Genomic DNA, 27,840 nt, shown 5'->3' on the forward strand with positions numbered 1-27,840 from the left:
TTTATATCTAGCAGGAGTTTATGCGTCAGAGATCATCTGTCCCTACAAAAGACATTTTATCATGGTAAGGGTGTGGTCAGCAATAGAAAACTATGATCTCAGCAGAAGTCCCTCTACCACCCCATAGCTTAGTAATTTTCTTACCAACAGCTAGCTGAGGTAGTGTGCATCCCAGACGCTCTGCAATTGGGGAAAGGTCTTTTAGCTTGTTTTGCTGTTTTCTCCCTTCTTCACTTACAATTCTTTCTTTCAACCACTGGTAGCACTGAGGAAAAGCATAACATTGAAATGTTAATGTCTGGTAAAGATCTGATGTCAAAGAATGGTAATTCAATAAAATATGTGAACCTTATGATGATTTTCTGAATTTTTTGACCCTTATGTTTCACACTGCCAGGGATGATTTCATCCAAAGAAATGTTCCTCACAATCTTGCTCCTTGTTTATTGGTTCAAAGCAGATTGATTTTGACTCATATTCACCATTCAAATTGATCAGCCTGCACAGAAGTTGTTATAACCCTGATCGTGACATATAAGCACTTTCATCCTAGCCTGTCCAGTAGAGGAGGTCATATTTCTTATTGGGATAGCCCAATTTTAGAATGTAGCAAAAAAAAAAAAAAAAAAAAAAAGTGCATTTACATTTTACCAAGATCTATTATGTCTCCTTTTTATTAAGAAAACTGGGTGCCAAGCTTTCTGCTCAAAGAAAATCATTATTTTACATTTTTGTTTGACTATTTTTCTCCCCCTTGCCTTCAATTCACTGCTAATCTCTTATTCTTTTTATAATAGGGCTTTGTTGTTAGCTTCTGCAGCTTCTTCCTAGAAGCAGACATGGCATAACTGATAGATACCGAGTAGATTTTTAAAATTTTAAAGTGGATAAAGACTTTGCAAATGTTATTACCTATTGTATAACTATTGAAACTTAAAAAAGTAAAGAAACTCAAAACAGGAAACTATTCTTTAAAGCCAATGAGAAGAAACTGACCCTGATCTATAGACTACAAAATGAACCTAATTTCCTCAATATAAAGAGAAAAATATTTTAGAACTTCTCAATGCCCTACTTTCCAGAAGGCTCTGCTCTTACTATGAGAAAGGGAACAACAGACTCTTCTACATAAAGCGAGCACTAAGCAGCAACACTCAGAGGAAAAGAATATTTGTAAGAGTGTTAGTCTGTTTTGGGGAAAATAATTGAAAATCATCACACTGCGTGGCAATGTGGACTTTCTCTCTTGTGTGTATTTGCGACACAATCGCCATCACAGATCTTTATCTTCCCAGAGGCCGCAGAATGCTCTGCAACAGGCAGTGGGCCATGGACACTGCACTCATGTGATTTCAATAGGCTACTGGCTTTTGTTTTTTGAGCATTTTTTTCATCATTCTAAGACAATATTTCCAAAGAAAAGGGTAACCATATTATGTTTTATTGTGGTTTTTTGAATTATTTTGCCGATGAGAAAAGGAGAAGGGCCAGCTGCCCGTTTTGCCTCCTAAATCTCAAAGGCTTATGGGCTGGCTCCTAACTTGGTAGCCTGCTTGGGGAGATGGTTAAAGTTTTCCCAGCCTTAGTTCTGGGAAGCCTCAGCTCCTTCAAAAAGAAGAATGGCCTGAAGCATCTCTCCAGAGATGACAGTTGGTGCCAGTGGTGATGAGATGGACATTGTGAACAATGGACACTGCCTGGGGACCCGACAGACTTCCTGGACCAGTGCTGTCTACGTCAGAGAGTCCCTGAACTTACTTTTGGTGTCCTCCATGGGAAAAACATCACCAATCCTCACTAAAGTTTCATAACATCTTGCAGGGGACCAATATCTCGGAATGTATTCAAACAGACTAACAAAGATTTAAAAACTAATAGCCAACTGCTTTTTGAACAATCGCTTCTTATTAGTATTAGCATTTCTGAGTTTCAGTATATACCATGCATGTAAAGAGTGGTTGGTTTATCAATCTTTTGTAACTTTTCTGTTTTTGAAATCTTGTATGCAGTGCATTCTCTTCCTTAGGTTTGGGTTACAAGTTCTATGTGTGTGTGTGTGTGTATATGTATGTGTGTGTAACACACATACACACGCACCATTTTCAGAGACAGACTTCCAAAAGTAAAAAAAATTAAAAAGTAAAAATCAAGCAATTATTTATTGAGTCCCTATCTCTCCATCTTCAACACCATAAATCTCATTGTTGCTTTAGCCTATGGAAATACAAGCAGATTAGGGTTTTTAAAAAGTAGATGCATAGTTTTTATACTGCTTTTCTCATACCAAAGGAAACAAAAGTGTGTTGGAAATAAACAGCTTTAACTGCTTTACAAATGAGAATGTGTTAGCAGAGATAGGAATGAGGCTTAATTAAAATATTAATTAAATATGGAAGCAAACAAGTGTGTTTTGTAGGCAGGTTGGAGGTGGGTGTGCTTGTGGCAGTAATATACCCAGCTTGCTGACTGGGCAGTAATCCATGAATCAAAAGGTGAAATCTCCTCATCCAACCCTATTCTATCATCCCACTGCACTGCAATGATTTGATTACTTGTTGGTTTTTCTAAACCTAGCAGGTGGAAGAAGCCAGGGATGGCTTGTTGCTCATGTCAGCATCTCCAGTTCTGACACTTGTAGCTGGCAAGGAGGAGGGGCTCAGCTAATATGGTGGTCAGGGAGGAGTCAGAGAAACCAGAGTTCTGTGGGGTCAAAATAAATCTCTTCCCATTTTTCAGATTGATCATGATACCTCCTCCCCAATGCAGTGTGACTCTGTCAGCAGTCCTGTGGGACTCCACAGGGCTTGTGGATTCCATATTATTTCATGATTCACCCCTTCGTATGTCTGTCCCTCTCACAAGGCCTGGAGCTACTGCTTGAAGGTTGCGACTGTCCCATTCATCCCTGTATCCTCAGCACCCAGCACAAAGTCTAGGTACACTCAGTAAATATTTGTCAATGGGACAACTGAATGAGCTTTTCTCCACAGATTAGTTGGCTATTAGTTTTATGTATGTTACAAAACTCTAAATTTTCTTAAAGCCTATTTCTTTGCCCTCTCCCAATGCTATGATGATTTTATAAGTCCCTGTTTCATAGGTATTGATATTGGGGTGAGAATAGTCCGTGAGACTTGCCCCAAATCCCTAATTAGTTGTTTGTTAATCTTGGATTGAACTCAGGCTGAAACTGGAGCCATGGACAGAATCAGTCACATTTCAGTTCTGAACACTGTCTAGAATAATTTAACACCCAAGATTGCTGACTATTTCTACTTAAACATCAAAGGCTTTGACTCAAAACAAAAGCAAAGTCACTATTGAGGTTGAGATCTCTAGGTAAAATGCTAGAGCTGAAAAGTTGCCTTCTGAAATTTTGCCATAATGTACAATATGCTTTGTTTCTTTATATGAGCACTTGATGTACTTGGACCACCTGTCTCCCCCAACTTTGATTCATCAAGGTGTGCATGCTGCTTATTTTTTTTTTTTTTTTTTGACAGAGGGGTACATACTTTTGTATTTTTTTTTTTTTTTAGAAAGGATCTCACTGTACTGCTCAGGTTGGAGGGAAGTGGCATGATCTCAGCTCACTGCAGCCTTGACCTCCCAGGCTCAGGCGATCCTCTCACCTCAGCCTCCTGAGTATTTGGGACTGCAGGTGAGCATGATATCTAGCTAATTTTTTGTATTTTTGTAGAGATAGGGTTTCGCCATTTTGCCCAGGCTGGTCTCAAACTCCTTGGCTCAAGCGATCTGCCCACCTCCACCTCCCAAAGTGCTAGGATTATAGATATGAGCCACCATACCTGGCCTAAATTTTTCTAGAAAGCATTTTGCCAAGAACAGGGAGGAGCTGCCAATACATTTTATTGCACTACTTATTTCTATTTAAAAGCTGTACACCTGGTCTCTGGATCAGACTTTATTGATTTGGTTGTGGCTCATCAAATTAACAAAGGCTTAAGTACCTCTTATGTACTCATCAGGCTCTGTGATGGGTCAGATGAGAAGGTTTCAGTTTCTGTCCTAGATGTATTCACAAATCATTACTTAGTAACATGGGAAGTGTTTTTTTGTTGGGGTTCCACTCCTGTCAATGATTTCCTTACAAGCTATGTCTTTACTGCCTTCTAATGGAAAATGCCATGATGAAGTGGTGCATAACCTGAGCTGATCATAGTACCTTACCCTTTTAGCCACTGTCATTGGTCTCACAGGGTGGCACATGACCTAAGCTTGGCCAGTCTTCTCTGGACTGAAGTTGGTAAAGAAAAGATCGCTTTTATCTTAGGTTACATGCCTTTAGAAATGCAAACCTGCAACCACCAGTTTTCCTGCTCCTGGCATCATGGAGGAGACCCATTTGTAGTATAAGAAAATGACACCGACAAGCAGAGAAAACTAGAGAAGATGGAAAATCCTGACAATGTACGAGTTCATGGATGGAGTCATTGCTGAGGCCACTCCATATTTCCCAAGGATGTCTTTGTGAACCAGTAGAGTCCCCATTCTCTGATCAGATTAGTTTTCATTGAGTTTTGTTACTTGCAACCAGAGAATTAGAAGACTCTGTAAGAAGCGTTCATGGAATAATAGAGAAGGTACAAATAGCTCATTTTTGTAAAGTTAGGACAGCCTTCATAGAGAAGAAGACAACCAAGCTTTGCCTTTAACAATAAGAAGGGGTTCCACAGGAGAATGAAAAGAAGGACATTTCTGGGAGGCAAAGGAGAGTACAGTGTATTTGCATGGAAAATGAAGTAGTATGATATGGGAGACACAAATGAAAAAATAGGCTCAACTTAGATCCCAAGGGAGTTTCCTTGAATGCTTTATTGCGGAGTTACGGCTTTGTCCTATAAGCAATGATTGGGAAATCATTAGAGGATTTTAAGCAGAGTTACGATATGGTCAGATTAACATTTTAAAAAGATTAAGTGGTCACAATGGTGGGTTGTTGAGGAAAGGGAAGGAAATCAGAGGCCAGATGGGAGGCTACTATAGTAAATCTGACAAGAAATGATGAAGATCTAAACAAGGGCTGTGCACAAGATGCATCTTAGAGTCAAGATAGAGTCTGGAGGATTTGGTGCCTTGTTGAACAGGAATAAGGAAGGAAAGGAGGCAGTCTGAGATAATGCCTTGGCTTCTGACCAAGATAACCAGATGGATGGGTGGAGGCACTGTAAAGCAAGAAGGAATGGCAGGTTCTGGGGGTGAGGACAGATTCCATTAGGCATGACTGATGCCCATGGGACTTCTACTTGGAGATGTCTAATAGACACAAAGAAGGAGTGCTGTGCAGTTCAGCAGTGAAGTCAGAGCTGATAACACAAATTTAGAAATCATTGTTAGAGTAGTGGGGCCAGATGAGGGGGCCCAGAAAATCCAGAAAAAGTAGTATTACCTTCTAAAAGAGCTCTAGATAGGTATTTTTTATGCTGATTTAATTTATCCTTCAACTGCAGTTCAATACTACAACAGATGCAAAATATTAACATCTTAATCTTATTAGTATAACAATAGCCAATGTGAAACACAAACTACTTATTCTCTTTTAGGGTGAGATGAATGTTACCAATTTATTTATCTACTTGCCCAGATATCTATCTTTTAATTTAACTAACTTACTTACTTTCTTTCCTTCTTTCCTTCCTTCCTTCCTTCCTTCCTTCCTTCCTTCCTTCCTTCCTCCCTCCCTCCCTCCCTCCCTCCCTCCCTCCCTCCCTTCCTTCCTTCCTTCCTTCCTTCCTTCCCTCCTTCCCTCCCTCCCTCCTTCCTTTTCTCTTTCTCTTTCTTTCTTTCATGGTATCCTCATTCACTCCTAAGGTTGCTCTGATACTTGCCTCCTTTACTTTTTATTTTTTATTTTTTTGCTCTGGAAACTATACTCAAGTGGCTTTCCTAAGTGCACATACATTACTCCGAAAGCACTCAGGCTGATAATGTAGAGCCTTGAGAGTCTGCAGAGCTCTAAAGAAGCATACTTTGTGATCAGCCACCTTTCATCTATTGAGAGCTCTTAATGTTTATTGTTAAGGATGTTCCAGTAGATACAGAGTTGACTTTATAAAAGTCAGCAAGAGAAATATTTCCCAAGCTGCTTTTGGGCTTAGCCACCTTCAAACATTTGTTACTCTTTCTTTTTTTCTTTTTCCTTTCACTAGTGAATTTGTGAAAGCTTTTTCAGCTGTTTGCAAGCTTTTCTCAGTGATGAAGGTTAGACAATCATGCACTCCAAATACAGCATAGCTACTTCTTTCTCCTTTAAAAACCTGGGTTTAAAGAGAAATAAAGATGTCTTTGAGGGAGATAATTAACTGAAAGCCAGGAGACCTGGGTTCTAATATCAGCATTTTCTGTTATGAGTTTATGGTCTTGGATTGTTATTTAAGGTCTTCGTGTTTTAGTTTCTGCATCTGAAAAGGGTCTGCCTCTCAGCAGGTTATTGTGAGAACAAACACTCAGCCTATATAGAAGTGCTTGGAATTTGTCAGCAAGCCTCTGAAAGAACATGTGACACCATGCTTAGCTCAACTGACTAAAAGTCACCTGTATCCATTCTGTTTGTGAGAATAAAAGTTGTTGAATGAAAACACTTAGCTCAGTGCTTGGCGCATAGTAGGTATTCAGTAAAATTGTAATTATCAGTGCTTCCCTTCTTCCAATTCCTTCCTTCTTCACTCCCTTCTTGCCTTCCTCTTTTTACACTTCTTTCCTAAGATGCTTTTAGTCTGTCTTTGTTGACTTGTTAGACTTGTTCCAGAACAATCTTTAATTTTTAGAAGAGAGACCTTATTTAATATTCTGGGATAATTGGTTTTTGTAATAATACAAAACTAGAAATAGGACCATGTCATCGTGCTTTAGGATATATTTATGTTGTATTATTTTAGAGAACAAACAAGCAAAAGCTCAACTGTTACACACAGAAAGGAAAGTCAAAGGCCTAGAGCCTTGAAAATATTCTGATTAGGGAAGCTCCTGGTGGCCACAGCCACAGTGATTAAAGGATTGGTGGTTCAGACTTGACTTGAGCTGTTTTCCCAATAATTTAGCGCTGATGGAGGCAAGAGGTTGTGTAAGGCTTGTATTTCCTCTTAGAAGGACTCTGGTTTATCTGATTTCTTTAAATGCCTGTATTTTCTCTCCCTTGACAATACAGAGTAATTTGTGATTCTAATGTTATTACACATTCTCTCAAGTTTTTAAAAACAGGCATGTTGTTATTAATAAGGAGAGATGTTTGGAGTACTCTCCAATAAATTAGTCATCAAGATGTCCTGAATGAAGGTAATTTTGTGTCGATGATCTTGAATATCTTTTTGCTTCAGAGAGCAGAATTTAAACTGCTTTAAGTGACAGAAGCTTTGCTATGTATCTGTCTCCTGAAGTCTCCCCTTCTAACCCACTGCCCCCAACACACACTAAAACGTGTCAAACATACTCAGCTACAACTGTTGGCCTCATATGGATTAAGCCTCTGTGGCTTACATTTTATTTTGTAAGTTACATTTTATCAGTTTCAAATGATGGAATGTTTTCTTTAACATATGAATAAATAACAATGTAGGAATTTGAGCGCTGCAAGTCCAATTAGGTCATTGGGCACTTTTTCCCCAGTCCCCAGAGGAAGAGAATATTCGACGCAGGCAGATTACGAAGGGCTGACTGATACATGGCCAGGCCCCGAAACCTCCAGAAGGCTCAGAGGAACCTGCCAGAGGCCACTGGCCCGGACAACACAGTCTGCCTGAGCTGGGAAGCCCTAGGCTGTTGCAGAGCTGTTCTTATCAATATTCCCTCCTTCCTAGCCCGAGGCTTTTTTCTAGACATTGAGAAAAATACCTTCAGTGAAGCCCTGGAACTTTCAGGCACCCCATTTCCGTATTTTCCTGAGATGATTCCACAGGCAAGTGGAGACCACGTCATTGCACCAACCCCTACAGAAGAAAAAAACCGAGAAAGCTGCTTGTGCAAATTGGGATCAAAAGTTGGGGTGGGGGGGGACGGTGGTGTTTAAATAGAATTTGGTAGGTTATCGGGAAAAGCTGTCCAGATAAATGAGTTAATATCGGCATGCATTTTTTCCATTACAATTTAGGAGCTTACAAATTGTGTTTCATTCTTTCATCAACCAATTAAACATGGACTGTCAGTTCTTGGGAAAGCCTGAAAAATGTGGCTGAAAAATGTGGCTCATCCATGAATTTTTGTTGTCCATTGAGTGCCTAACATAGTGCCTGGTACACAGCAGGAGCACACACCTGGTACACAGCAAGCACTCAATAAGTGAGAGCAATAATAACAATTGTTGTTGTTGAATTTTTATCTTTATCTCCTTTTCCCAGAATTTTCCTGCTCATATGAACCTCTAATTTTTAGGAAGAAAATTATCTCTGGAAACTTTTGATAAATAAGCCTGAAAATGTGGCTTATTCATCTTTTCCTAATGTCTAAATTTCCTGGGTACATGTTATATATGTATTTCTCCCCTCTCTCTGAAAGCATTAGTTCTACCTACACAAAGTGATAGTGCCCGACTTAGTAGTTGTTGAATTTCCCAATTCTCACTCAGTGCCAGGGCTAGGGTAGTAGATACAGATGTATATATCCACGATATTTTTGAAAGGTAGTCATTGTTTACTCGAGCAAGCACCAATGAAAAATGAATTTATTCATTGGTTGTTCCCTTTATTCAGTATGCATTTTTTTGAACACCTGCTGAGTACAGCTGAAACACAAGTCACAATTTACAACTCTGCTTGGCTTTCATCAGTGATACCTTGTAGACTAGGTGCAGATTCTGCTACATTTTGATTCTGCTACAATCTCTGGAACGCATGGTTCTTACAATATCTGTGTTAATTAGGGACATTTAGGAAAGCATTTCAGTAACACTGTTTTTACTTCTTCCCCCCAATCAGTGATCTTTCTCTTGTTTATTTATTTATTTATTTATTTTTTGAGACGGAGTCTCGGTCTGTCACCCAGGCTGGAGTGCAGTGGCCAGATCTCAGCTCACTGCAAGCTCCGCCTCCCGGGTTTATGCCATTCTCCTGCCTCAGCCTCCCGAGTAGCTGGGACTACAGGCGCCCGCCACCTCGTCCGGCTAGTTTTTTCTATTTTTTAGTAGAGACGGGGTTTCACCGGGTTAGCCAGGATGGTCTCGATCTCCTGACCTTGTGATCCGCCCGTCTCGGCCTCCCAAAGTACCCAGTAGCTTTTATTCTGAAGATTACCTATTTTGTGGTAGAGCTCTGGCAGCTGGACCTCCACTTTCTCTCTCTGGAAAAGATGGTACTCAGCTTGTTCACAGACTGGCGGGATCATATTGAACTGTCTTGCTACAGAATAGGCTTCCTAGGGAGGAATGAGATTACAACTGAATTTATACTGATGAGAAATGAGGCTTCACTGTAATTTGTATGCATGAGAAATGTTTACTTTGGTGAAATCAGTACAAACCAAGAAACATGTAGGATGCCAAATAATAAGCAAATTTGTCACCACCAATTTCACTAAGAGCAATATGAAATGTAGGAAACCCTTATTAATTTTTTGGGAGGGTTTGGATTGAGTTAAGTCCAGGGCAAATTAGTCAAAGTGTGAATTATACACTATGATAAAGAAAATGTAGTTTAACTATTTTTAAGTTCCTAAAGAAATAAGACTTAGACTAACATATAAAAGTATCTTTAACTAGCTTGGTATAAACAATGTAGTTAATACAGTTTTTTATAAGAAAACTAGAATACTCTGTTAATATATCTCCATAGCTGTGAAATTCACTTTGCCCTCTTGCCACCAGGGAACACTGTATTTTCTGTTGTATTCTGAATGGATGAGCTCCGGCTCCAATATCCATCTCTATAATGATGGAATTGGTTCTAGAATTCCAGTACCATAGTGATTATGAGAAAAGTTTGCAAAAGATCTTGCAATTTATGCATGCCATCTGAAAAGCAATAATAAGGTACTCAATAACCATTTAAAAATAGAAATTAAATTACCATTATCTCCATAGCACTCCACCTGGAGGTGCCCCAGTACATCGCCATGCCTTGGTTTATCACATGTGTCATGGCTCGGACAATTTCTATGGAAAGTCAAACAGACAACATTTCATGAATTTATCTACTTTTCAAAGATATGTGATTTTTACCCCTCTAGCCAAAGCCTAGAAGCTTAATGCAGTTATTTGTTTGATTAATAAAATTAGTCTAATATTGGTAACAACATTATTGTCTGACACGAAATATTGATGGTTTGGAGGCTGATGGTACTTTTAGGTAAACTGACATTCCATTTTCCATTTGCAGCAACAACACTAAATGGTATTGAAAATATAATGACCACTTTAAGTTCTTCCTTTACTTTTATTGCTTGATGATTCCTGGCCTAATGAAGAATACACGATTCACCTTTTTAAGAGCCTGGGTACCTTCCTCACTAAAGTGAGAAGAGAAGGTATCTGCTTTGACTTTGCAGAATGTAAGGTCATTGAGGGTGAAAGGCCTGTCTCTGTATATTGGACTTGCAGAGCATGGCCGCACACAGAATGGGTCTCTAAGAGAGGTGACTCAACGACAATGTGTTTAGCAGAAAGATAAACATATTAAATGCTGAGCAAACAGCTGAAGGCACAGTGGCTCACAGCTTGCAATGACACACCCTGTCCTTGATCACTTTGAACCAAATTTTGTCCTAAGACACCCCCATAATTGATTTCACTGGGGCCTGTTTGTGGTCCCACCCGGTGTGCTCATCAGCCTCATGCAGCTGAACATCACATTTCCTAAACAGGAAAATGAATCCCTTCCCCAGAGGATGGAGCTGAGCAAATCCTCTTGGCACCAGCCAGATGTGTTGCGGAACAAGAGCGCGTGGAGACCCTCCGTTTAATGTAGTTAAAATTTACAGACAGGGTTGGATTTCTTCCTCAAAGCAGGTCAGTTAAACACTCAGGATGCCAGGTCACTCGACATTTTCAAATAGTCACGTGCCTTGGGCTTTTCTATTTCTCAGTAATACCAGTCAGTTAAATGCCCTTCAAAAGAACCAAATCCTTGTCTCAAAGTAGAGTTGCAGTAGATGTATTCTTTTTTCTTATTATTATTTCTCATGAGCAGGCACTGTCTAAATCGATAGGGAATAGGATTTGAATGAAATGGCCAGAGTCAGAGTCTTAGCTTCTTTGCTTGTTTGGCTTGTGTGAATTATTTTTAATCGCCCTTGATTTCTTTGTTTGGAAGATGGGAATGCTTTCATTCACCATTGTGTGTCCAACAGAGATAAAAGCTGGCTTTATAAGCAAACATTTTCTTTCTTGGAGAAAGACTCTAGAATATCAAATTATTGCCCAGCAACTAAAACTATGAAGTTCATTCTCCATTTATAAAACATATGATTAAAAACGTGTAAGGAACCGCTTTTCTTCTCTTTTCCTGTACAAATGGAGATGCGTGCCTATGATAAACATTTCTAAAAGTTGAAAACAATGATACGAATCTCCGCCCCAGATGAATTTTCTCTTTGGATGTCTCCATCACTGCACCAGCTCCCTTTCCCTTCACATCCTGTGTCATTCAGAGCTGGGAGTTCAGTCAATCAACAGTATCTATTAGGTGTCTGCTGTCCTGGGTGCTGGAGATATTGTGGTGAATCAAACATGCTGGTAAACATAGAAGAAGTTAACAGAAAATAAACTTGACCTGGCCTCTCCCTTAACTCTGTCTCCGCCATCAAGTAAGACAGGTACAGAGTGCTGACAGGTGGCTTGGGCAGGTGGGAGTCCTTGACAAGAGCAGTGAAGATGGAGTGGAAGTTGTGACTCTTCGTGCGCACTCATTCAATTATACAACACACAGGTATTACAAGCTTAATATTTGCCAGTCACTGTGCTGGTTGCTGGGTTCATCTGTGAGTAAAACAGACACAAACTTCCTGGACTCAGAGAGTTTCAAGTTGAGTGGGAGAGACAGAGAGGTAAATAAGTAAGTCATTATAAAATGTAAAGTGTTATAAAGAAAATAACATAGGGGACTGGGACCGGAAATGAAAGAGAAGACATATTTAGTGGAGTAAGGAAGGTCTCACTAAAGAGCAATCATGTTTAGGCATAAAAAAGCAAACAGGAGCCATCCATGTGAAGAACAGTGGAAGAGCATTCGAGGCAGATGGTATAGTATGTGCCAAGGCCCTGAGGAAGGACAGAGCTTAGCGAGTCCCAGCAATGGGAGGGAAGGAGGACGGGGGTGCAAGATAAAGTTGGCAGAGGGCAAACCATGTCATTTGTATGTTATTCAAGGTTTAATGATGCCATTAACATTTTATCAGGTAAGGGGATGGTAGGATAGAGTTTGCATTTCAGAACACTGTCTCTATGCTGTGGAGAATCATTAGTAACAGGGAGGACCGGAGGAAGTAGGAAAAGCTTGAGGAAGGTATTGCTGTATTCTAGGCAGGAGATGAGGGTGATTTGTAATAGGGTGGTGGTGGCAAACATAGAGAGAGGTGGATGTATTCAAAATATAAGTTGAAGGCAGAATCCACAATACTTACAGATAGATGGGGTGTGGTGAGGGAAAGGGAGGAATTAAAGCTGTTTCCCACATATCTGGTTGTTTACAGAGATAAGGGAGACTCAAGGAGGAACATGTTTGGGAGAAAAATCAAGGGTTCTTCTTTGGACATGCGAAAAATGGAGATGCATGTGAGATACAAAAGGGGAGATGTTGAGCGGATATTTAATAGTTGGATAAATAAGACACTGAACAATCTGGGCCGGAGGTGGTATATACATGTATTAGTTACCAATCTATTGATCATATTTAAATTCATGAAAATGGATGAGCCTCGTAAGGAAAGTCTATAGAGAGAAAAGAGAAGAGGTTCTGATGGCCAGCCCAGGGGTTAGAGACAGGACCCAGGCAGGATGCTGGGTAGGAAGGGCCAGCCAGAGGGGCAGGAAGGAAGCCGGCACACAGGGATGTGTCAGACCAAGAGCAGAGGGCACTTCAAGAGGGAGCTGTGCCCACAGGGTGGAATGCCGTGGACATTCATGTCAGAACAGCCCCAAACAGTATCCACAGGATTTGGCCACATGTAGGGAGATCACTGCGGACCGTGAGAAGAGCAGCTTCAGTGTCAGTGATGTGATGGGATCAAGCAAGGCTGGAGCCATTGGAGCCACTCAGTGGAAGAATGAGTGGAAGAAGGAGAGGCCTTAAAGACAATGCATTCAATAAGTTTGGAAGAGAAACGGGACACGAGCTGACGGGACATTCAGGGTCACAGGACATTAAGAGTAAGCCTGTGTGCCATTTGGAGTGACCTAGGAAGAGGGAGTTATTGATGAAATGGACTGGCGGCTGGGAAGGAAGAGGGAGACTTGATAAAGGGAGAGGGAGGAGGGGCAGAGCCCCCATAGGTGGGAAGGACACTTCTGTCAAGATGATGGGACCCAGGGAGGTTTGTAGAACTCATCATGGGAAGACATGGGAGCACCTGTTTGATGAATTCTAGTCTCAATAAACTGTGAACCAAGTGTACAAGGAGGCGTGAGATGTGTAGGAGAAATGAGAAAAACGTGAGGAGAGCCTGTGCAAGGTACTCCAATGGCCAGGTCTTTTTGTTCCTGGTAGATTTTTCCTCACTGTTTAGCTTTTGACTCTGAAGAGAAAAGCTTGGTGGAATTGGGAAAAGAGAATTCTGTGAGTTCTTGTCCTGGAAGGAGGCTGCAACATCAAAACTAGGGAGAAACTGCAGGAGAACCAAGAGGCTGCAGTTTTGGAGATTCATGTTGCCATGAATTAAAATTTAATTCTATTTCAGAGAAAAATTTGTTTAGCTTACTAACAGGAAAGAACCATACTGATGGCTGAGGTGGGTTTTTACATGATTTGAATAATTAAGAACACTAGAGGGCAGCATTGCTGAAAGGAAAAATCAACTGTCTTCTAGATACTGCTGTTTTAAGTGTATAACATGGAGATGCATTTTAAAAGCCCCCTAGGCGGAGTAACAATTCTGAGTGGGGAAAGGATGTTAGAAAGGTAGTTTAGTGCACCGCGTCAGCTGCCTCTGGGAAAGGAGACTCAGACGAATGTGATTAAACCTGATAACCCAGTACTGAATGTGACTCTCCTGCTCTGGACTCCTTCCCCAGTTTTCTAGAAGCCTTAACCCCAGTGGTTCGCAACTCCAACTGCATATTAGAAACACCTGGAGTGGGGGATTTACAACTACCCATGCCCAGGCTCCACTGAAATTCTGTTATATTAGAATCTCTTGTGGGTGAGGCCCCAGCATCGATGATAATTTAAAAACTCATCCCAGATGATGATTCTAGTGTGCAGCCAGGATTTAGAACCAACACGCTTGTCTACACCAGTGGTCTCGGGGTATAGCTTCTGGACTAGCAGCAGCAGCAGCACCTGGAAACTTGTTACAAATGCAAATCCCAGGGCCTCACCCCAGACCTAGTAAATTACAAAGTCTGCATCTGTGTTTTAAGTAGCCTTTCAAGTAATGCTGATACACACTGCTTTATACTATTCCCAAGCAAGCCATTTCAATGGGTACGAACGTCTTCCTACATTTCCACTTTTGCTTTTTTATCTAATCCAAGTGCTTCATGCTATAATCTTTAGTTATTTGCCTTAGTACATAAGCAAGGAGCTAGTATGATATCTATGCTGTCTCTCTGTCTCTGCTCTGAATCAGAACCGCCTGGGAAGTTTGATAAAAATGCTGAGGTCCAGGTCCTATAGCCTCCTTCAATGAGACAGGGCCTTTGCACTATTTTCATTAGCTCTCAATCACAAACTTTTAGAAAAACCGACTAAACTATTGAAAGACTTTGTGAAATCCTCCCTCTGCACTCCTTTCCAAGTTGAAATAATCATTATTCTTTAACCTAGTGGTGCCTCCCCAGGGCTCACCCGCCACAGGCAGCTCTCGCACATACTCCCTGTATCCTTAGCACAGAGCTGGCTCCCTATAAATGCTGCAGGTCCATTTTGTTTCCTTGAGTACTGAATTTCCTTCTGCAAATTGAGAAATGATATGGATGTTGTGAAATTCTTTCAAAGCTTGACATGGGATAATGGGTGTAGAATAATTTGTGAATTTGAAACAGTAACACAAACTGAAAATGGCCCAGGTTTCTTCTCAAGTAGGCCCAGATTCTAACATTTTGGGGACAGTTGTTTCAGTAATGTAGGCCATCCATCTTTTTAAAAATATGCATTTTATGTCAAAGAAATTAATACAACTATTTGTTCTGAGTGAAAACAATTTTGGTTGATCAATATTTTAATTTTCTAAATTGGATCAGATGCCAAAAGTGGTAGCTCACATTAAACATTTTTTCCTGCAAAATGATCCCTAGAACTTTGAAAATTGTAAGCAAATAGTTGTACTGCATGAACAATAAGCCATAGGAGTAAAGATAAAAATATCTTTATTAGAAATGAGTGTTTTAATCATATAAAATTTTCGCAAATTAATCTGGCCATAGAGACAAAAAGACAAAAGCAAAAGAAACCTTAGAGGTAATCCAGTGCAGTTTCTTCTCATTCTAGATGAGGAAACAGGTTAGGAGTGAAGTTTTTAGGCATAATTAAAAGCTTGAATATTATTAACAATTATAAATATTTTAAATATGCTTGCAAAATGCTGAGAAAAACATGCAAAATAATAATTGTATTATTTAGTGAAATAACATGTAATTTTGTTCTTAATTTTTCATATTTCCAGTAAATATGTGTTATACTTTTATGTAAAAAGGATTATCTAACAAGCAAAGGCACCACTTTAAACACTAACATGTTACATATTTAACCAAATGAAATTGCTATTTTTAGAGCCCCATAATAGTTTAATATTGGCAGTATCCTATGGTTCAACCCAGATGATATCAGATTTTTTTTTTTAAGAGGCAAGGATCAAGATGGAGGCTAGAACACTGGTATAATGCAAGAATTTGGTTTCATCAGAGGAATTGCTGTTAACACTAATAAAAAATAGGCCTAGACCTAGGCACAATTTTTACTTCAGATCAGCTTTTGATTTATCTACCTTAAGTTGTTCATTTATTTAACTTCAGAAGCTTGTGGTGGTGGTGGTTTATAATTGTGCTTCTTTGAAGCTTAGAGGAATCCTCTTGAATCTTGATCAAGTCCTTCATCTTCTGAGCTGTAGAGAATCCTCTCAGCTTGATGCCTGGAGATAGAGGACTACCATTCTTCAGAGGACTGGAAACTTATAATCATAAATGAAATGATGTCATCCTTAGTATGGATCATGAGTCACATGTCTTAAAGGTTTGCTGACTGTCTAAGGACAGCCTGGTTCCATTTGCCTTACAGAGCATGTACTAGGATGCAGAAGACATTGGGTTTTTTGGCCCCATCACAGTCACTAACCTTTGACATCTCTTGTCCTTGCTGAGATCTCAGTTTCTTCAATGCAAATGAGCAGATTGATCTTCATTAAGCATATACTGAATCTTGACAATAATTGTTTAGGTGGGAATATTTGAATCCCATTTTGTTGAGGAAGAACCTGAGACTCAGAAAGATAAAATCACTTGTGCCAGGTCTCAGCAGATAGTCTATAGACCCTGTCTAGCTTTGAAGTTCTGTGATCAGTCATCGTGAGAGGCTCTGTGCATAGTGCATTGAGGGAGAAGACAGTTTTGGGAGAGAAAACTAACAGGGCATTTACTTAATTCACCTCATTGTGTGTTTGTGAACATGTGATGCCTTGTGTGGTTATATCCATCCATCTCTTTGCATTTAATACACAGATGGCTATAGTTCATGATGAGTATAAATGACTTGGGAAATATGATCTCTCTTTTTGTTTTTTTTTTTTTTTTTGAAGAAAGACTAAAATCTGATGACTCTTTGAAAAGAAAGGCAAAAAAGGGCTGGTATCTGCATCTGATCTGTAAAGCTTAAAGAAAGAGTAGTCTTCACAGGGCAGTTTATAAGGAATATGCTTTCTGGATCAGGGCACTGGCCAAACTGATTCTGAATCAGAACAGAACAGATTCAAGAGACTAGAAAGGAATTCACACACTGAGCCAAGTCAATAAAACCTCTTCTATCTGGAGAAATTGAACCTTCTTCAAAACTCTGGCCCAAGAATGGAGCTTTATGTCTCTGAAGGCAATGCATTTTCCTCCACCCCGTAGCTACCCTGAGAGAACCCTCCCTAAAGAGCTCATGGTCCTCAACCTCTCCTCTCTGTCACACACTAGTTTTCCCTGACTCTAGACAGTTTGAAGTGAGACTTTGATATTGCCCAAATATGATTTCAGAACCTTATTCTAAAATGTGAAATAGGTTATTGAAATGGGACACTTTTAGTCTCACTTTTAGCTTAAGTCCAAAGGCTCTGAACAGCAACTGTTGTTTTTAAGTACCCCCTGAGTTCCAAAGTGAAGCACTAGACCACCTATGCAGGAGACCATGGTGAAAAATGGTCATCTTTAGCCCAGCCTTCACCTTGAAACAAATAAATGAGTGAAAAAAACCCTTTTAGAACTGATCAATAAATTCAATAAGGCTGCAGGACACAAAATCAGTGTATGAGAATCAGTACCATTTCTATACAATAGCAACAAACTAGGTGAAAAAGAAATCATGAAAGCAATCATTTACAATAGCCACAAAAAATTAAATACCAAGTGGTATGGTTTGGATGTTTGTCCTCTCCAAATCTCGTGTTGAAATGTGATTCCCAATGTTGGAGGTGGGGCCAGGTGGGAAGTGACTGGATCATTGAGTGGATCCCTCATGAACGGTTTAGCATCATCTCCTTGGTTATAAGAGAGTTCTCACTCACTCAATTCACATGAGAGCTGGTTGTTTAAAAGAGTCTGGGATCTCCTTTTTCTCTCTCTCTTGCTCTCTCTAGCCTTGTAATACACCGCCCCCCTTGGCCTTCCACCATGATCGTAAGCTCCCTGAGGCCCTCACCAGAAGCAGATGCCAGCACCATGCTTTCTGTACAACCTGCAGCACCATGAGCCAATTAAACCTCTTTTCTTTATAAATTACCTAGCCTCAAGTATTTCTTTATAGCAATGCAAAAATGGCATAATACACCTAGAAATAAATTTAAGAAGGTAAAAAAATCTCTACAATTATGAAACTCTGATGAAAGAAATGGAAGAGAACACATCAAAAATAGGAAGACATCTCATGTTCACAAACTGGAAGAGTTAATACTGTTAAAATGACTATACTACCCAAAGCAATCTATACATTCAATGTAATCCCTATCAAAATTCCAATTACATTCTTTGCAGAAATAGAGAATATGATCCTAAAATTTATATGGAACCACAAAAGACCCAGAATAGCTAAAGCAATCTTGAGCAAAAAGAACAAAGCTTGAGATATCACACTACCTGACCTGAAAATATACTACAAAGATATAGTAACTAAAATAGTGTGATACTGGTATAAAAACAGACACATAGATCAATGGAATAGACTAGAAATAAATTCACATATTTACAGCCAACAGATTTTTGACAAAGGTTCCAGGAACATTCACTGGGGGAAAGGGAAGTCTCTTCAATAAATAGTTCTGGGGAAACTGGATATCCATGTGTAGAAAAATGAAACTATATTCCTGTTTCTCATCATGTACGAAAATCAACTCAAAATGGACTAAAGACCCAAATGTAAGACCTGACCTGAGGCTATGAAACTACTAGAAGAAAACAGGGGAAATGCTTCAGGAAATTGGTTTGGACAAAGATTTTATGGGAAAGACCTCAAAAACACAAGCAACAAAAACAAAAATAGACAAGTGGAATTATATTAAACTAAAAAGCTTCTGCACAGCAAAGGAAGTAACCAACAGTGTAAAGAGACAACCTACAGAATGGGAGAAAATATTTGTGAATTATTCATCTAACAAGGGATTAATTTTCAGAATATACAAGGAACTCAAACAACTCAGCAGCAAAAACAAACAAACAAACAAACAAAAAAACAAGAAAACCCCCAAATAATCCAATTTAAAAATGGGCAAATGATCTGAATAAATATTCCTCCAAAGAAGACATACAACTGGCCAACAAGGAAGACCCTGTCCCTAAAAGAACAAAAACAAGGCATAAGATACCATCCCACCCATTAGACTGGCTTCCATCAAAAAGACAAAAAAATAAAAAATAAAAAAAAATAATAAAAAAAAAAGCTGGCAAGAATGTGGAGAAAAGGAAAATCATATGCTGTTGGTAGGAATGTAAATTAGTACAGCTATTATACAGAATAGTATGGAGGTTTCTCAAAAAACTAGAACTAGAACTACCATATGATCCATCAGTTGCACTACTAATTATATATCCAAAGGAAAGAAAATCATGTGTTGAAGAGGTATCCGCACTCTCATGTTTATTGCAGCACAATTCACACTAGCCAAGATATGGAATTAACCTAAGTGTTCATCAACAGATGAAATGATAAAGGAAATGCGGTATAGATACACAATGGAATATTATTCAGCCATAAAAAAGAATTAAATACTGTCATTTGTGGCAATATGGATAAGCCTGGTGGACATTATATTAAGTGAAATAAGCCAGGTGCAGAAAGATAAATACTCATATTTATCCCACTCATATGTGGAAGCTAAATCAGTTAATCTCATAGAAGCAGAGAAAAGAATAGTGGTAACTAGAGGCTGGGATGAGTGGGAGGGAAAGGAGAATAGGGAGAATTTGGTTAATAAACACAATATTACTTTTAAGTAGCTTTGTAGGGAGACTATAGTTAACAACTGTTTATTCTGTATTTTCAAATAGCTAGAATAGAGTATTTTGAATGTTTCTAACACAAAGAAATGATAAATGTTTGAGGTGGTGGATATGTTAATGACTCTGATTTGATCATAACACATTGTATATGGGTAGCAAAATATCACACAGTGCTCCATAAATATGTAGAATTGTTATGTGTCAACTAAAAATAATAATAAGAGAATAAATAAATGGAGGTTGAGAGATTATTTGGTCTTACTTGAGTTTTGTGGTATTGCCCCTGTGATCTTTCCCTCCGCCTCTACCTTTCACCTCATCTCTAAGTAAATAAAACTTTGGAACCTAAAATTCCCATTTGTAGAACTTGCAAGTAAGAACGGTTCCCTGAATTGAGAGCCTGACCTTGCTGTGACTTCTCTCAGACAGACACGGGCTGTCCTGGGAACTCTGCTCACTCCTTGTACAACTCTCCCTACACAGGGGAAGCTATGTGATGCTGTATCCTCTTAATATTATTTCTTGCTCCACCAGACATGTACTCTTTAATCCTAGCAAGACAGCAGTTGTTCATCTTACATTTAGATAAAAATGGCGAAGTGACTTGCCCAAAGCAATGAGAGAGCTTTCTACTCTATCCTCATTATTTCCCTGTAATTCTTTTATCACCACTCCCAGTTTTTTCAGCTTCTCACCTAGACTTACCACTGCCTGCTGACATGCTCCAAGAAATAATTATGTAGAATACGGTTCACAAAATTGCACCTTTTCTTTCAACATAATCTAAATATTGCCCCACCATTTTCTACTAAAACCTGGTGATTCCAAGTAATCAGTTTGCTGTGTTTGGTTAATGCTAAATGGTAGTAATTAAAGAGGTTATTCTACTCTGATAAAAGTGAGGTGGCATCCACAATGAGTACAGAGTACAATGCTGTTATTGCATATGTCAAATTCTATAGGATTTGTCAATAGTGCAATGAATTCGAATTCATTTAAAAACACTCAAAATGAAAGTAAACTCATCACTTTAAATTTTATCTGGAGCAACGCAATGAACAAATTTAAACAAACAAACAAACAAACCTAAGTGAACTGAAATTACAGGACTGTGCAACTTTCCTAGATACCTGACTTATATCTTCGTTTGTGAAGCTAAAAGTTTTATCATTACTACGTTGTACGACACTGGTCCTCTAAGCATCCTGGGGGTTCCTTTGGCATTGTTACTGAACTCAGTCTGTAAAAAAGGAATTTTTATAGTTTGAACATGGGTCTTGCCCGGATATGGGATATTTCCGTGACACAAATGAAAATGTTAAAATTTGAAAAAGAACTCTTTGTCCTTCTAAAATTTGTAAAGTTTTGCTCTTGTCACCTAAGTTTTTGATTCACCTTGACTTCATCCGTGTATGTGTGTATCTGTGTGTGTGTGTGTGGTGTAAGGTAGGGATCTGGTTTCATTTTTTTTCATATTATAGGAAATAGAATGCCACTTTTTCCATGTCCATTTATTGAATAGTCCCTTCTTTTCCCACTGATGTTCTAGACTACTTTGTCAAATATCAATGTTTTATAAATGCTAGTGACTGTTTCTGGAGTGTCCATTACAGGGACGTATATTATATTACATCAATTTCTCCCATAGCCAGTACCTTTCTTAATTACTGAGGTTTCATAATGAGTGCTGGTACTGTGATAGGGCACGTCCTTCCCTTCCACTTTACCCATTTTCAGGAGTCATTTGGCTCTTCTTGGCCCTTTACCCTTTCGTATATATTTCATAATTAGCTTATCAAATTATTTTAAAAGCTTGGAAGGATTTTGGTTGGAATAGGACACATTTAGCAGAATTGGCATCTGATATGGTTTGGCTGTGTCCGCACCCAAATCTCAACTTGAATTGTATCTCCCAGAATTCCCACGTGTTGTGGGAGGGACCCAGAGGGAGGTAATTGAATCATGGGGGCTGGTCTTTCCCGTGCTATTCTCATGATAGTTAATAAGTTAATAAATGTCACGAGATATGGTAGGTTTATCAGGGGTTTCTGCTTTTGCTTCTTTTGCTTTTGCTTCTTCCTCATTTTCTCTTCCTGCCACCATGTAAGAAGTGCCTTTTAACTCCCGCCATGATTCTGAGACCTCCCCAGCCCTGTGGAACTGTAAGTCCCATTAAACGTCTTTTTCTTCCCAGTCTCGGATATGTCTTTATCAGCAGCATGAAAATGGACTAATACAGCATCTTTATGGTACTAAGTCAGGCCAGGCATGGTGGCTCATGCCTGTAATCCCTGCATTTTGGGAGGCTGAGGCGGGTGGATCACCTGAGGTCAGGAGTTCAAGACCAGCCTGGGCAACATGGTGAAACAATGTCTCTACTAAAAATACAAAAATTAGCCAGGCATGGTGGCACATGCCTGTAATCTCAGATCCTCGGGAGGCTGAGGCAGGAGAATCCCTTGAACCTGGCAGGCAGAGGTTGCAGTGAACCAAGATCGCACCATTGAGATCTCCAACCTGGGCGATGGAGCAAAACTCGTCTCAAAAAACCAAAAAAAGGTACTAAGTCTTCCTGTCCATGGACTTAGGATATATCTGCATTTATTCAATCTCCTATAATGTCTTTCAGTAAAGTTTTATAAATTTCTCCATATACTCCTTGCACATCTTTTAAAATCTTTTTATTCCTACTTACTTGATATTCTAAAAAATATTCTAAATGGTTTCTTCTTGCCTGTACAGGCTTTTTGGACTCTCCTTTTCCCTTCCTTTTGTTTCTATGGAGGTAAATAGCAGTTCCCTGAGGAGCAGAATGGAAGCTGACTGGGGAATCTCATGCATTATTAATGTTTTTCCCTGATCATACTGGTGTTCTGTATTGAGGGTAATTATATTTTAGAAATCAAAGAAGCAGATGACAATGACAGCCTCTGGTAGAGATGGAAAGGCCTACTTCAGGACATTTGCCTGGTTAGAAGGTTATCTTATCTCTGTATGAGACTCAACTGCTGCAGTCTATGCTAGTACATTGATATGTAGTCAGTGAAGCCCCTCAAATTCTATCATAGAACATGGTCAAGATAGTTTTGACCTAGAAAAATTTCAAAGCAGGTGTTACCAGTTACTCATCACTGCTATTGATGATGATACTTTCACAAACATCTGATTTTCAATAACCTGATTTTTCCAGTGAATGTACCAGAATGAACGATCTACAAAATGTATACAGAAATACATAAGGAAAATAACCTACTCTGTAGGTTTATTTGATAGAGCCAATTTATTCTAGCTTTAGAATAGTTAAATGAGACTTTTTTATGTATCAGAAACAATTAATAAACCTAATCAGCAACATGTGGAAAGATATAAGTTGTTGTTACCCTTCATTTAACTATAATATATAAAAATGTCTAAAGATAATATCTTTAAGACTTGTTAGTTTTTTATTTTGCGATTCTCTTGAGCTTTGGGTTGCAGTTTTTCTTATGGAGAAATCAAGATATCTCTAACTTCTTGATGTATTGAATAATTAGGTTTTTTTTTTTTCTTTTTAAATGGAGTAACTTGTTGAAAACTCAATTGGAAGTCTTAAATTGTAAAAGATTTATCTGCTCTTGTCACTGGAAATGCAGTCACATGGTGCTTTAGGAGTGATTGTTCCAACAAATCACTGAGAACTAATCTTTTGTCTAACCCTCCACGCTGCTATTCCCAGGCTGGTTGTCCCTGTGGCACTGGTGTGGCTGTCAGTGACATGTGAGGCCATGTGCTTCCTTGTACCTATTCAGCCAGGCCCTCTGCTTCACCATTCCAAGAAGGACTCCTGAGATTTACTCTGATTGGGCTGTTCCTGTCACATGAACCAATGACTCTAGCCAAAGGAGTGGGGGGGAAAGGATCATTTAGCTCACAACCCAGAGCCTACCTCACAACCAAGGAGTGGCAAGGAGAGAGTAACGCAGCCTTCCTCTGGGTCAACTGGCAATCTTGGAAAAGAGTCACCCCCATATGAAAATTTGGGCACCTGAGAAAGCAGGGTGGCTGCTGGGTAGAAAACCAACAATTTCTACTCTGCTTAGATTGGGTCTTGTGGATCACACTAGGGAGCTGGGTTCCTAGGTCACATGGCAACAGAGGGACAGAGAGGGCATGAACTCTATTGAGTGCCTACCTTGTGCTTGGCTTGGCTCTGTGCTGGGAATTTTTCCATTATTGCATTTATGTTTTGCTACAGCCCTATGAGGTGGTATTACATTCCCACTTTATGTTTGAAAAAATCAGGTTCAGGAGAATGAAAATTTGATGAAGCCAGTTTTAAATTTCTCTCTAAAACCAGCCCCACCCACTAGCCCCCAAGCTGAAGCAGAATGAAGCAAAATATCTTTATCCCTTTTTCTTCATCCACATTTGTATTTCATGCAAACTCTTTTGATTATGCAATTTGAAGCACATAGAGGGTTACCAATATGAAGGGACCTCAAAAATTTCATGGAAAAAGGAAATTAAAAGATAATAATAAAAAGTGTAAATTTTATTTCTCAACTTAAGCCCCATCAAGTTCAAGGCACTTTTGAAGCAATGGTACCAGCCATTTAGTTCACCCCTAAAGAACTGAGGGTCCTAGACATTTAACTATATCAATACAGTCTTTTCGCATTATTAACTAAAGAAAAATGGGTCCCCTTTAAAGATTATTTTTAAGATTAAGAAACAAAAAAAGAACGCAGAAGGAGCCAAATCAGGACTGCAAGATGGATCCCTTATGATTTCCCATCAAAACTCTTGCAAAATTGCCTTTGTAAGAGCAGGAGCATTTTCATGATGGAGAAGGACTCCTGGTAAAGCTTTTCCAGGTGTTTTTCTGCTAAAGCCTTAAGTAACTTTCTCAAAAACACTCTCATAATAAGCAAATGTTATCATTCTTTGGGCCTCCAAAATGTCAACAAGCAAAATGCCTTGAGCACAACAAAAAACTGTTGCCATGACCTTTGCTCTTGACCAGTCTGCTTTTTCTTTGACTGGACCACTTGCATCTCTTGGTAGCCATTGCTTTGATTTTGCTTTGTCTTCAGGATCATACTGGAAAAGCCATATTTATCCCCTGTTACAGTTCTTCAGAGAAATGCTTCAGCATCTTGATTCCACTTGTTTAAAGTTTCCACTGAAAGCTCTGCTCTTGTCTACAGCAGCATTGTGTGCAATGGTTTTGATACCCACGGAAAGAAAACTTTGCTCAATTTCAGTATTTCAGTCAGAATTGTGTAAACCGAACCAATTGAGATATCTATGGTGTTGGATATTCTTTCCACTGTTAATCATCAGTCTTCTTTAATTAGGTCATGTATTAGTCCGTTGTCATGCTGCTGATAAAGACATACCTGAGACTGGGCAATTTACGAAAGAAAGAGGTTTATTGGACTTATGGTTCCACATGGCTGGGGAGGAAGACATGCAGGAGCAAGTCACATCTTACATGGATGGCAACAGGCAAAGAAAAGAGAGATTGTGCAGGGAAACTCCTGTATTTAAAACCATTAGCTCTCATGAGACTCATTGACTCTCATGAGAACCTCATAGGAAAGACCTGCCCCATATTCAATCACCTCCCACCAGTTTCCTCCCATAATACGTGGGAATTGTGGGAGTTACAATTCAAGAGGAGATTTGGGTGGGGATGCAGTTGAACCATATCAGGGCATAAGCAAGATGAATTTTTCTTCTTGCAAACTGATGTGTATGGTTTGCTGCTGTGGGCTTCATCTTCAACATTGTCTTGTCCCTTCTTAAAATGAGTTATCCATTTGTAAACTTCTGGTTTCTTTGGGGGCATTGTCACCATGAACTTTTCATAAAGCATCAATAATTTCACCATTCTTTCACCCAAGCTTCACTGTAAATCTGATGTTTGACTTGTTTCAATTTTAGCAGAATTCATGTCGCTTTGACAGGGGCTCTTTTCAAAGTGACATCTTATCCTTCTTAGTGCTTCAAACTAGATATTGTTTAGACATCCTATACCAAGTTAGTATGAGTTTAATTTGGCACAAAATAAATATGCAGTCCATGCACAGTTTTTTTCATAATACACATTTTTCCACAAACTTTTTGAAGACCCTTTGTATCTATATCAATTGAAGAAACAAGCCTTTGGGCCTATCGGAATGTGACGTATTAGGCAACATACTCACTAAGAATAGTTTTCCTAATGTTCATTGAGTTGCTAAAAAATAAATTTAACCAAACCCAACCAGTTCTACATGGCATCTAATATTTCTATATTCATTAGTGGAACAGTTATTTTTATACTTGGAAGCATCTGTCATTGCATTGCAGACATCTGACTCAAGTCTTAAATTTCTGATCTTTTAAATTGTGTAAATGTCATCCTTATTGGTCAGACAGACGGATGTGGAATCTTGACATATAACTTCTTATTCAATGATCCTGTCTGGAGATTTTTATTTATACAACTGTCTGTGTATCAGCTTCTTGGGACAGGCTTTTAACTATTTTAAAAGGAATTCTGTCTTGTAGATGAAGGAATAAAGCAAGAATCTTGGCAGAGGATTGATAAGAGTAAAAAAATATTTACCCTAATGAGATTTTCTACTGGTAAATCCAGTTTCGTGCTGTAACAGAAAGCAATCTTCATTGCTCCTTTAATAGCATAGAGCTGGCCTTCCTTCCTGGTTGTGTCATGGCACATGTCTGGAAGGAGATACTTTCTTCATGTTAACGATATTAAAACCTCCACTTAGTTCATGCAGCTCACTGGCAGTCTCAAATGCATTTTAGCTCTGTAGCACTTATTTATATTTGTCAGATATCTGGTAACAACCAAAAGGCAAGTTTAAAACTTGATATGTTAGAATAAACTGCTTTTTTAGTTTTTCAACAGTGAATTACCCAGCAAAGAGGAGTTTAATATTTTAAATATTAATGTTAATATTTTAAAATACGGCATCTGTCACTCTATATGTTAAAATGTGAGGCTGGCCCAGTAGTGGCTGGGCAACTGTCACTGCAAGGGCCATTACAGAAGAGGCTGTCCTGTCTCCATGGGTCTTCCCTGGGATGCCCCCTTTTATTTTCCTTATACCTATTTCACTGTTCCACACATTGTCTGGTTGTATCTGGGGCCCTTAATCTCTTTCTTTGGGGCTTTCCTTGATGTTTCTGAGGCTCTTCCCCATTCCCCATACAATATTGGCTGTTTTCCCTTATTTTCTCCTTTAGAATCTTCTACTAAGGAATGACTCATCAAGGTTTATCATGGTAAGATATTGCTTCTACTACATGACCCATTAAAGTGGCTACAAAAACAAATAGATAGTTTTGGGTTTATCATAAAAATGTATGCAAACATTCTATATCACATATATTAGCCCATTTTCATACTTCTATGAAGAAATACTTGAGACTGGGTAATTTATAAAGAAAAGGAGGTTTAATGGACTCACAGTTCCACATGGCTGGGGAAGCCTCACTCTTATGGTGGAAGGCAAAGGAGGAGCAAAGGCACATCTTACATGGTGGCAGGCAAAAGAGCATGTGCAGGGAAACTGCCCTTTATAAAACCGTCAGATCTCATGAGACTTATTCACTGTCACGAGAACAGCACAGAAACACCTGCCTCTGGGATTCAATCACCTCCCACCAGGTCTCTCTCAAGACACATGGGGATTATGGGAGCTACAATTCAAGATGAGATTTGGGTAGGGACACAGCCAAACCATATCACCATAAGAAAGAAATTGATTTAAAACAATAATAATATTTTTCTTTACAAATCTTTACAAATATTATGCCTTTACAAAACTGATATGGAGAAAAATGTCACATGTTTACTCTGTGGCTTCTTCAACTCACCTCCTGCCTCCTAAACCCACCTCTTATAGACACAAACACATTTCCTTGTGCTTCAGGGGAAACACCTGCCTGGTTGTGAGGCAAAGGGCAGTAGGAAGGAGTCAGTGACAGGAAATGTGTAATGTATTGTCCTTCTCAGGGACTACACATTCATCAGGCACTGTTAGTTCACCCTAACTCTTTAT

The 27,840-nt window shown here is 39.1% G+C and overlaps 1 protein-coding gene across 5 annotated transcripts in view; it reads right to left on the reverse strand.

Annotated features, from left to right (window-relative positions):
* KCNAB1 (potassium voltage-gated channel subfamily A member regulatory beta subunit 1) overlaps positions 1-27,840 on the reverse strand; it is a 414,948-nt gene that overhangs the window by 13,638 nt on the left and 373,470 nt on the right. For all 5 annotated transcript variants that reach the window (XM_025374905.1, XM_025374902.1, XM_025374903.1 and 2 more), the window contains 4 exons: positions 10,017-10,102; positions 9,246-9,366; positions 7,852-7,946; positions 145-265 (listed from right to left, as the gene is read on the reverse strand). In XM_025374905.1, coding sequence (XP_025230690.1) covers positions 145-265; positions 7,852-7,946; positions 9,246-9,366; positions 10,017-10,102 — 423 coding nt within the window. The remainder of the gene's footprint in view (positions 1-144; positions 266-7,851; positions 7,947-9,245; positions 9,367-10,016; positions 10,103-27,840) is intronic.

This window comes from Theropithecus gelada, chromosome 2 (genome assembly GCF_003255815.1).
Source record: "Theropithecus gelada isolate Dixy chromosome 2, Tgel_1.0, whole genome shotgun sequence".
Lineage (NCBI taxonomy): Eukaryota > Metazoa > Chordata > Mammalia > Primates > Cercopithecidae > Theropithecus > Theropithecus gelada.